Source organism: Epinephelus lanceolatus, chromosome 13 (genome assembly GCF_041903045.1).
Source record: "Epinephelus lanceolatus isolate andai-2023 chromosome 13, ASM4190304v1, whole genome shotgun sequence".
Classification (NCBI taxonomy): domain Eukaryota; kingdom Metazoa; phylum Chordata; class Actinopteri; order Perciformes; family Serranidae; genus Epinephelus; species Epinephelus lanceolatus.
In genome coordinates, this window is record NC_135746.1 from 44,369,025 (window position 1) to 44,381,142 (window position 12,118).

A 12,118-nucleotide genomic window follows, 5' to 3' on the forward strand; every position below is an offset into this window, starting at 1 on the left:
TGAAATTAGTGGAAATAGATCATCAAATAAAACTGCTTGACAGAGAAAATGCCCAAACACCTTCTAATAAAGTACATAAAAAATATCATCTTTGAAATATGAATACAAGATACTCTCAGCAAAATATTGAAATCTTTAATTTGACTCTTTACCCTTGACTGCTGTAACACTGGTATTTCTCAACTGTGGGATCAATAAAGGTGTATCTTACCTTATCTTATCTTATCTTATCTTAAAAGTAAGCAAGGCATTCTTATATACCCTGCAGAAATATCTCGAATTCAGTGATAAACCACACAGTAGGGCTGCACGATATTGGAAAAAACTGACATTGCAATTTTTTTTTTTTGTTTGGTTTTCTGCAATATATATTGCGATATTAAAAAATACAAGAATTCTCCCCAGATGACTTACACTAAGAAAATTAAAAAATAGTGGGGGGGGCTTTTACTCACCACAACTGCAGAGGCTAGCAGCTTCATTTGAAACAAACTACATTATAAAAAGGGCCATTATTTATTAATCCCTCTGTATCTTTATATTTTTACTTTTTATCCGCTCTCGTTGCCTTGATAAAGTTAATGCACCACACCGTCATTTCAAACTCAACACTTCCTGAATTTGTTTCAAATTAAAAGCCCCTTATAACCTTGTTAAACATTTGCAGGAACTTGTTGTGGAGGATTCAGTGGCTTATATGTTTGCGTACGGTACTTCAAATGGAGCTCCTGCCGTCTGCTGGCGCTTTTTAGGTGACTACAACAACATTTCGGCTGGCACATGAACAGACACAGTGACTGAAATGATAGTAAAAGTAATAAAAATAGGTCAAGAATAACCCAATGACATCACACACGTTGTGAAAGACGACAGGGGATAATTGGTGTGTACCATCGTGTCGTGTGTCGTTTCTGTCGGGGCAAGTCACAGCACGATTTTATGACTCCACAATCATGTAATGTGACATAGTGACTTTCAGAACGGACAAAGAAGTCATGTAGTGTGTACCAGGCATAAATCCTCCTTTACCATTTCTCCCTCTTGCATGTCACTCATTTTCAGTGTGTGACTGCAGCGTGTGCATGAAAGGGGGAGGGGCTGCTGAGTGCTCAGAGAGGCCAGCGGAGCTTTCTTCAGAGCTGCTTTTCTGAAGCAAAACAAAAGTTTACATGTTCTAGAAAAAGAGAAAACATTGCATGTCCTGCAATGTGACTATTGCACATGCACACATCGCGATGGTGATGTTCAAACGATATATCGTGCAGCCCTACCACACAGACTTTTAGCCCGGCAGCTCAGAAAACAGGACAACAGCCACGCAATACACAAAATCATATCTGACAAAGGTGAGATCCTAAAGGGACATTGTGTAGCATTTTCAGATTTTATTGACAAAAATCAATGTCTGCATTCATAAATATGTCATCATTGGTGTATTATTACCTCCACCAATAATCTGACTTATTCTTGTAAAAGGAGAATTTCGGATTTGTTTGTACATTGGGCAGGTAAGTCGTTTGGGGGGTTCCATAATGTTTTGCCATCTTGAAAATACATCCACCAGCAAGGGACATATAGCACTACCAGGCCCACCTTTGGCATTTTCGTTGAGAGCCAGGCCAGCGCTGTGTGACTGAGAAGCCAAAGGAGAGAAGCAAGACGCGCATCGCTCCTACCCCAGCACTACTGCAGCATAACAAAGTCCCACTCTTTGAGTATAATGCTTGATCATACATATAAAGCATCATGGGAGAAGGAATCCTCATCGCCAAGAAAGCGCAAAGGGGGACTCAAAAAGGCAAAGTGACCGGCGAATTCAAAAAACGAGGGTCAACATCAGGGTAGCCTTTCCCAGGTGGAAAGAGCAGCTGAAGGAGAAAGGTCTTAAAAGGGCCGCTGTGATTGGCCTGCTGGCCTGCCTGTCATTTTTTTCCCTACAGGCGGGCCAGGTCAATGCAATCACAGGCCAGCGCCGCTGTCATCGGTGCAGTGATGGGCTGAGTTGTGTGAGGTTGAGCCACTTGTCATTTGTCAAAAGACAAGACGTGATTGGTTTGTTTCAATTTACATCTGCCCCAACAGTCCTATGTTGTAAACACAGCCAGCATGGTGAGGAGGGGGTTTGTCAACTCGTGTCCCATGTGTCTGTGTAGGAGCCTGAATGAATACTCCATGAAGTATCGGAGGACATGGTTTCATCAATGTTATCATAGCTTTGTGGCTACCGTTGTTGCAACACGCATTTGAAACAATGAGGCACTAGAGTGCGCTATCCGTTTGAATGCAATACACGATTTCAACGTTAGATTCCTACACACTGTGGCTTTAACGAAATCCAAAGATACTAATGACCGATTTCTCCAATTTTATAAAAAGCTGTACACATCCAAAATGATGGATGAGAGATTTTCTTGATAAATGCAACCTCTTACAACTAGATGAGGCAGAGTTAGATCAGCTGAACTCTTAAATTTCAATTCAAGAAATCCAAAAAGCCATCACTTCAGAGCAGTAAAGCCCCTGGCCCTGATGGCCTTCCCAGTGAGCCTATAAAAGATTTAATGAAATTCTTTCTCCATACTTACATAGGATGTTTACTCAAGCTCACACTAATGGTGCCCTTCCTCCTGCCCTAACGGAAGCAGTTATCACTATGTTATATATCAAGGGTAAGGACCCAGAAGAAGTGGGTTCCTTTCGTCCTATTTCTCTGTTAAATGAAGATGGCAAATTGTTTTCAAAAGTTCTGGCCAATAGACTAAGTCCCCTTTTAGGTAAATTAGTGCATTCAGACCAGACAGGTTTTATACCAAATAGATACTCCTTTTTTAACCTTAGGCGACTATTCAACATCATATACTCTACTGACAGACCGAGAGAAGAACTAGCTGTTCTGTCGCTTGATGCAGAAAAGACATTTGACCAAGTCGAATGGCCCTATCTGTTTGAAATTTGAAAAATTAATTTCACTGGTCAAGTTTCTCTTCAACAACCCCTGCGCACAAATCCTTACAAATCAAACACTGTCCCCTCGCTTCAATTCAAGGATGCCCTTTATCACCCTTGATTTTTACCCTAGCAACTGAGCCTATGGCTGTGCAATTAATCGTCTGGTGGTCTCTATTACGATTTTGAGGCCAAACGATTTCAAAATTAATGAAACTGAGGGTAAACAATTTTTGGTCACAGACGCCTGGAGATGTTATTTTGTCTTCTACGGAAGCCGTGCATGCGCAATACCGCCCCCTCCCCTCCTCTCCTCTATTCACTCCACGAGCCAGTCAAGTAGGTGAACTACAAATAATGCGAGGGGCAGGTGATCGCGTAAAATTTCAAAAACAGCGTGCAGAAAATGGCAGAGGGAGAGCGAGAGAGGTTGGTCTGTTTGTGTGTGTGTGTTTGTGTGTGTGTGCGTGCGCGCACACGTGTCTGTGTGTGCGCATCGGGGCTGAACTCCGCTGTGCGCGATACAGACAGCAGAGGAGGAAATGTTAACGCGTGACCATGTAGAGATAGAAATGACATGACGTTGTGTAAACAATATAAGTAATCACGTGCGCCGCATAATCATTTGCATAATCGTGATTATGATTTTTTTTCCCCTACAATCGAGCAGCCCTAAATGAGCCTCTTGCTCAGAGTATCTGCTAAATAAAATATCATTATATGTTAGTGATGTTTGCTTATATATTACTCAGCCACAATCTAAGATTCCAAACCTACTTAAAAAAAATAAACTCATTTGGATCTTTTCTGGATATAGGATAAAATGAAGTAAAAGTGAGTTGATGCCCATACATGTACAAGATGTCTCTTGGTTACAAAATCTTCCTTTTAAAATATCTCCAGAGAAATTTACATATCTAGGAATTCAGATTAAAAAATATCAGAAACCTTTTTTCAAGGCAAACATTCCTCCTCTGCTTTCTAAATTACAGTCAAATATACAATTCTGCCACTAAAATGGTCTTTCTGCCTCAATTACTGTACTTATTTCAGAATATACCTGTGTTTCTCGCTAAATCCTTCTTAAAACATTTAGACTCAATTATGGTCCCTTTTTATGGAGCTACAAAACACATAGAATTGGCGAGAAACACCTCTGCAAATCTAAAAAAGAGGGGGTTCTGGCACACTCATGACATATTGGCTAGATGACACAGCAATTCCACCAAGTTGGCTTAAAATGGAACAAGAAGCTTGTAAACCTCACTCTATAGATGGCATTTTTCTGTCACCTTACACTATTGAAAAATCTCCTTTTAATTGTCATGATGTGATTCACACTACACTTAGAATCTGGAAACAAATTAAGATAAGATATACTCTATTGATCCCCCATATCCCACACTTTACCCATTGTTGGGAGCCTAACCTTTGCACCAGCTAATCTAGATAATGCTTTTACAATCTGTAAAAAGACAGGTATTCACACTATAGGAGACTTATACATTGAGGGCACCTTTGCTTCTTTTGCTCAAATACAGGGTAAATATAAACTTCTTCAGATACTTGCAAATAAGAGACTACGTTATCAATCAATCAATCAATTTTATTTATAAAGCCCAAAATCACAAATCACAATTTGCCTCACAGGGCTTTACAGCATACGAAATCCCTCTGTCCTTTGGACCCTCACAGCGGATAAGGAAAAACTCCCCAAAAAAACCCTTTTAACGGGGGAAAAAAATGGTAGAAACCTCAAGAAGATGATGTGTGTTTCAGTAATATTTGTGAATGTTCAGAGAATGTTGTTACATAGCACTGTTTGTTACCTGGGCCAGTGTTAAGGTGCTGCTCCTTTCAGGGCAACTTATTTTGAGAGAAAATCAGTTCAGTGGTGTAGACACAGTTCAGGTGTTAAAACCCATCTGAAAAACTTTGAGGTGTGTTTTGCTGTGGTTCTATGGCATGAGTTTGTTTGAAAAACGGCTTCAATTAAATGTTCCTTTTATAAGTTACTGCCTTGCTACAATATGACAAATTTTATGATGTAAACTTAAAGTGAGCTTCCCCCGGTTTGAAAGACTAGCAGCCGCCACTGGTATATGTAAATATGTTTCCTTATTACTTTTCAAAATATGTTCACAAAAAATTTAAAAAGAGCATATAACAAGACAACTGCATGTATGTGTATTTGGATACATTGACACATTGCTTGTCTATTTATGACGCTATTTGTTGACATGCTCTAATAAAACACCTTTGAAACAGTTTTGTGCAGGTTAAAAAGCAGGGCTCCAGACTAATGGCCACACACTTAAATTAATGAGCAAGTACAAGAAGAATACAAAGACTGTTTGGCAGATGGCCTCTGTGACCTCACTGTTGTGTGAGGAGATGGCTAGTTGCAGCCGATATCCTGGCATCCCAGAGACAAAAGAAAATGTGCTCGCCTTCAGGACCAAAGGATGCAGTAAATTGTTGTCGCACCAGAGAATGTACCCTATTGTTTCCCTGATAATGCTACATTGTGAACAACGAATACATGTTGAAATCAGCATAAGTAAAGCTAGTTAGCTGTTAGCAGCTTAAGGCCACAACTAACAGCTGACAGAGGTTGCATGCGTTCAAGCTCTTTTTATTAAAAATGAGAATTGGGCAAAGGTAAATTATGACGCCTTCATGACATGTTCAGATGTAATCTTGTAAAGTGTAGTTTCTGGCAAGAAACTTAAATAAATGCAGTTGTTTAAAGGAGACATTTGTTGTTTTCGCAGCAATATAAAACAGATATTAGAGAGGGAATTATGAATTATACAGAGTAAAAAGTCTTTTGAAGCAGTTATTTTTTGAAATAAATTTTCATGTTAAAGGTTATATTTAAGTTTATAAATGTGTATGATTGAGTTTGTGCTCATTCAAAGGTAGTGTAATGAAGGACTGAATGACTTTTCAAAAGTTCAGTTATTTCTTTTTATAGTGTAGATTTTGTTGTTTCTCTGGCACAAAAGGGGCAACATAAAACAACAAAACAAAGTAAACAACAATATAAAAGTACCAGTATCTGCTAACTGCCAAACTGTCTTTTTAAAGATCGGTATCACTATCTGACCGGAATTTAAAATTCAGTGCATCTCTGCTAGGCATGCTGGGAAAACTGAGGTCCTATTGGGAAAAGCCTAACTTGCCCACAATCTCTAGCCACGTATAGAGCCTGTCTATGTCAATGTCGACTTCCTTTTTAAATTAGTACGTTTACAGAACAACAAGACACAAAAACAAGGTTCTGTTTGAAGTCTAAATTTGGTCTGTGTTCACAAAGGACTCTTGGCACATTATTATGTTTGATTATTTATCGTAAACTGTATATCAAGATGGACGACATGAGAGCGCCCCAAAAGTGAAGTCGAAATATCTGGATATCCCCCTGGTGGCTGGCTGCAGTATAGGTCAAGAGCCCGCCCACTTCATGTTAGTGGATGGGACATGGGCCAAACTAAAAAGTCAAAGAACACGTCAAATAATTTTTTTTCCCAATGATGGCTTCTGTCATTTTGGGTAGTTTTTATCACACTGCTGTATGTTAAATAATTTTTCTGATAAGTCTGGTTTTAATAAGGTATATAATGCAAGGATTTTACAACATGACTGACTGACAACTGTGTGGGCTCTAGTTTCGCAGACCGGGCGAGGCAGGGGCGCAGCGCACCTGCGCTTCGCCAACTGGGTGTGGCCAGGCAGATTTTGCAAGTTTGGCACATGGTGCGCCTGGCGCAGCTACTCCTCTTTCCCACCTCCGTTCCTCCTACCTGCGCAAGTCGGAAAGAGGGAGGAGAGAAGGCGTGGAGTGGATTTTACACACATCACACCAATCAAATGAGCCCCTCTCCTCGCCCTTAAATGCGTAATGAGAATTTACTCAATTCGCCATGGCAGAAGAGAGCAGCAGCGTCAGACGGCCCAACTTCTCCCAGAAGGAAACTGATGTTTTGGTCCGGGAGGTCCAAGCTCACAGTGTCCGAATATACGGTACTGCGTGCAGACCTCATGGGCTGATGATGCAAAGGTAGCCTGGGAGGAGGTCACCACAATTGTAAATCAATGTTGCGTTTCTCTCATGCGCGCGCGCTCTCTCTTTCTATCTCGCAGTCTCACTCTGTTTCTTTTCTTTTGACTTTTCTAAGGTGACAGATGCTGAATATATACTCCCTATCTGATGCTGTGGCTGTTTGTGGTTGGCTGAGAGGGATGTGAACTCATTAGTTTGCAGCTGTGTTAATCAAATCAGGTTGGGTTTCCATTACGTGTGCCAAATGTGCCAAACGGTGCCAATCCCCTTTGATCTGACATTAGATGTGACAGGACAGTCGATATAGAGATACATTTATGTGCTGATTGCAGATAGTTGCATTGAATAGTGTTTTTTGGGTATTTATTGCATTGTTAATGTGCCTGACATTCTGGAAACCTGCCTGTGAGGTTTTGGTGACGTGTGCTCACTGTCCGCCGGTCAGCCAAACTTCGGCTTACACCGGCTGCGTTCCCGATGCACTGACAGTAGACCTGGTTTCAGCTGGCGAGCTTTTAGCGCACAAAACTGTCACTGCGCCAAGCTGGATCTGTCGACACCTCCCCCTGCTGCGCAGCCACACCCATCTCAGCACACCTCGGTCTGCCAAACTACCAAACTGAGCGCGCCTCGGGTTGCACTGCTCGAAACTAGCTCTGCGCGGGGTTCGCCACCCTGCGCCACCCTGCGCTGTACTGCGCTGGGAAACTAGAGCCCCGTGAGTCAGTCCGTGGGCTCGCATTTAGTTTTTGTGCAGTGGGAAAGTTGCTCAAGCTGACAGTCAGCCATTGGTCAATGTTAGGCCGTCTGTGAGTGTGTGTTGCTCTAGTTTGTACAGTGTGTCTCACACCATTGGCACTTGTTGGCTTTATTCAGCTGATTCAGCATGTTGAATTGGTGTCAGAGACAGTGGAGCCTGTTGGCGGTAAAATCCTTTTGATTGGCAGTTCAGCTCAGACCACGAGAAGAAAAACAGAAGTGAGAAAGGAAAACAAATGACTAAAGTCCTGAGCGAGTGAGATCAAAACAAACTTGTTTGATGAGATGAGATTTTTTTTTTTTTGCCATTGAGCTCTTTGGAGGGAACAGTACATAGTTGTTTGTGTTATTGTTTGCCAGTGCACAGTAAATGTTCTATAATTCTTTAGGGATTCTTATAAGGTTTTGTTGTTAATGGCTAACTGGCATCTTGAATCCATCCTGACGGTCTTCCAGTTCCCCTTTTTTGAATGAGTACAGACTACCACCACCTGCTGGTGTGGAGAGTTATTTCCTTTCATGCGGGTGCAGAACATACGTGCTAGTCAGCCATTGACCATAGTCTTTGCAGTGTGTTCAGTCCAACTTTATGGCTGCAATGTGAGGCAATCCAACAGTTAGCCTTCATTGCAGCTAGTTCTTTGATGTTGGTTTGGTGTGTCTGGGCCTTAAGTTAAGAAATGCTGTTGAATTTGCTGAAATGTGGGAGTTGTCAGGCAGACAGATTACATTTAGGAACAAAAGCTATCCCATGTGAGCTCAGGCAGTGACAATCAGATGAGGCTCGGACAGAATGACATGACTGGCGGTGTTAGACAGAGCTTGAAAATCATCTGTGAGCAAACCAACAGGATGGCAAGAGATAGTATAACCAATCAAGTAGATTAGTTCAACTAATATAGCTCACTTCTGTATTGTTTCCAAATACATCCAGTTCTTCTGTTTTTTCATTAAATTCCACACCTTGTATGCGTACAGCAGTGAAAACATACCTTGCTCAGGATGTGGATGATATCGCCCTCTTTCAAGGTCAGCTCATCCTCATTTGTAGCCTCAAAACCAAATGTGACCTTACAGTACTCTTTTGCTGAGGAAACAGAGGTAGTGGGGTCTTAACAAGAAAACCAAACACAGCAATGTGCATATATACAGCTAGTTACTATTCATGTGCTCAGAATGTCTTGAAACTGGTACACCTGAGAGTTAACACATCTCTTAGAGATAGAAACATCCTATCATATTTCCCAGACACACAAACAACACAAGGTTTACACTCACTTACATAATTTCTTTTGGAATAACTGCTTTTTCCGGTATTTGCAAGTGATGTTTCATTTTATCCAAACTCCACAGTGGAGCTGGAATCAATGACAGATGCTAAATTTGCTATCAAAGCTAGCACACCAGCTTCACAAGTAAACAGGACAGACAGAAAACAACTGTAAGTCAAGATACGTTCCACAGGTCAAAGGATCCTTTTACAGTACTTTGATGGTGTTTTACCTTTGGATTTGCTGTCTCCATCCACTCGTTGCAACTCTGTCATGTTGGGATGGGCGGGCTTTGCAGCAGATGGTAATGATGGGATTGGCTAAAATGAAGCAAACCATACAGATGGAAATGATTTATCGCACATGAATGGATATGTGGCTTCACGAAGAGGAGTCCTGTCTATCATATACTTTCTGAGTGGAGAACTCTGACCGTGACTTGGTGCTATTAAATATAAATGTGTATGAATGGCAAGAAAAGACTACATGGAAATAAGGAAGATCAAAGTAACAAGGAGCACTACTTTGCTATGGTACTAAGAAATGAATGCATAACCTGCTAAAGGTACCACACAGAGATATGTAACAGAACTTTTCAGATTAACAGAAAATCATCAAAAAGTCAAAAATTAAGAATGTTACAAGCAGGATGGGTTATGTCCTTGATACGACTTCAGGCAGAGGGTAGAGTGGATTATGTGGACGGGTCAAGGCCGTGGAGAAGAGCGTGTTAGAGCATGTGACATGTGGTGTTATGTGAGGAGTGGAGGAGAGTGAAAGAAGCCGTGTAAGTGGCGATAGAGAGAGTGAGGGCTGTTGTGAAGAGGAGAGAGAGGGAAAACAGGGGACAGTTTTAGAACGGAGTTAAGTGCTAAACTAAGCAGTGAGCCGAAGTTCATTTCAACATGCTGCTGACCTGAGTATAAGAGGTATACAGAGACATCATTATATCTATCTGTATCTGTTCAACAAACAAAATTATCTCTCTGCGTCTCTGTATTCAGACCAGAAGTGGCCGTGGTTTATACTGGAAATCACATCACGTCTTTAACCTAATAGTCTATGGCAATGCAATGGTTGTGCCTTCAAAGCATTACATTAATTTAATGATGCCTCAAAATTAATAGGAAATTAATTTCTACATCCTCATACTGTACTTTTCATCTCTTTTTCTACCCTTAATTTTTAACTAAACTAAGTTTTATGAGCTGTCCATATGCCTATTACAAAATCCTAAAATGTAAATATAAACATATAAAAGTCCAATTTAGTCCAATAAATAAATGAATAGGTTTTTATCTAACAACAACGCAACGCAAGCAAGCAAGTCCAGTTGCCTACGATATAACACTTATGACTACTGTTATTTATTTTAAGGAACTTGTATGTCCTAATGCCACATTTATTTCCTAGCTCTTTTTATTTCCATCTATTTAAATAACGATAAAATAGTTGGAAGAGTGTTAGTGGACGCTAAGTCAAAAATCTATAAATCCTGATGCTGATACATACAGCATGTTACAACCAAAATTCCCAAAAGTTGGGATGATGTGTAAAGCATAAATATAAACACAATGCAATGACCCTGTAAATACTTTTTGACCACAAAGACAAGCTATTTTATGTTCGAACTGAGAAACTTAATTGTTTTTTGTTTTTTTTCTTTATGAATATAAACCCATTCTGAATTTGATTCCTTGAACAAGTTGTTTCTGGATGTTGGTATATGGCTGTGACTTTGCATGACACAGCCTGAACTATCATTTGTAGATGCAGTCAGTAATCAACTGAGTTTACTGACAATGGTATTCCTAAGTGTTCCTGAGCCAATGTAGTAATATCCTTTATACAATCATGTCAGTTTTTAATGCAGTGCAGGCTGAGGGGTCAAAGGTCACAAGCATTCGATACTGGTTTCAGCCTTGCCCCTTACGTGCAGAGATTTCTCCCAATTCTCGGAATCTTTTGATGATATTATGAATTGCAGATGGCATAATCCATACATTTTTTGAAATTGTGTGTTGAGAAACAATGTCCTTAAACTGTTTGCCCACACAGTTTTTTCACAAAGTGACTGTCCTTGCCTGTAAACAACTGAGCCTTTTAAGGATGCCCCTTTCATACCGAGTCATTATGCTATCACCCGTTACAGATTAACCTGTTTACTTGTGGAATGTTCCAGGTACAGTTTTTTGTGGTCCCTGTCCCAACTTCTTTTTTTAAATTGTGGCAGCATCAAATTCAGACCAGGTTTTAGTCTAATTGCTGACACACATGACGCCTCTTCTTCCTCGTGTTCTCTCAGTCCTCCTGGGCTTTAACTCGCTGGGGGAATCAAAATATGGTGATCACTTTACAATAATGTGTAATTCATGAAACAACTAGGTAGCAATATTAACATCTAATGTTGCAAACAGTATAGGCATTTTAATCTTGTGGTCATCCACAATGGTATCCATCAGTTTGATGATAGATTTGATTTTTTTTTCACCTATTACAATGACATAAATCAAAAATTGGGTTTTCTATTTAGAAATTTAAAGTCACTGCTGTCACACTGGCTAAAATGCCAATAGATCTCAATCTGTCCGTTTTACTGGTAGTTGCTGCTTGAATTTGATGTCATGTACACGAGCTGATGACATGCAAAACAAGTGTATTCAAAGCAAACAGACACATCACTTGAATCTGGATATGTTCCCTCAGTGTTGACAGTAAGCTACAGACTTCTCAAAAGGTTTATCTGTGTCCAGTTCTCCTGGGACACTTCCCACAAAACAACACTGAAATAAAGAATAAAGGAAAATAATTCATGCATCAAACAGATGGAGTTTAGAGATATTACTGAGACTGAGGGCTATGTTTAAACAAACTGCCTGCAGCAAATTACTGTCAGAAGCACAATGTTTTGCATGTATTTTATTTACTAAGAGTAAATAATGTAAATGAGCCCAGCAGCGGTTCATCTGATTTGGACAGGTTGCTGCTAAATAAGCTGTAATGCAAGGCTACTTATCCTGCAAGGGAGAGTTTATGAGAGAGGAAATATCAAATGACCTGATGTTGTTAGCTCAAA

General features: G+C 40.3%; 1 protein-coding gene across 3 annotated transcripts in view; it reads right to left on the minus strand.

Moving 5' to 3' along the window:
- The window catches only part of cd2ap (CD2-associated protein), a 260,040-nt gene that overhangs the window by 137,303 nt on the left and 110,619 nt on the right, over positions 1 to 12,118 (minus strand). For all 3 annotated transcript variants that reach the window (XM_033619722.2, XM_078174115.1, XM_078174116.1), the window contains 2 exons: positions 9,275 to 9,362; positions 8,764 to 8,858 (listed from right to left, as the gene is read on the minus strand). In XM_033619722.2, the coding sequence (XP_033475613.1) occupies positions 8,764 to 8,858; positions 9,275 to 9,362 (183 nt within the window). The remainder of the gene's footprint in view (positions 1 to 8,763; positions 8,859 to 9,274; positions 9,363 to 12,118) is intronic.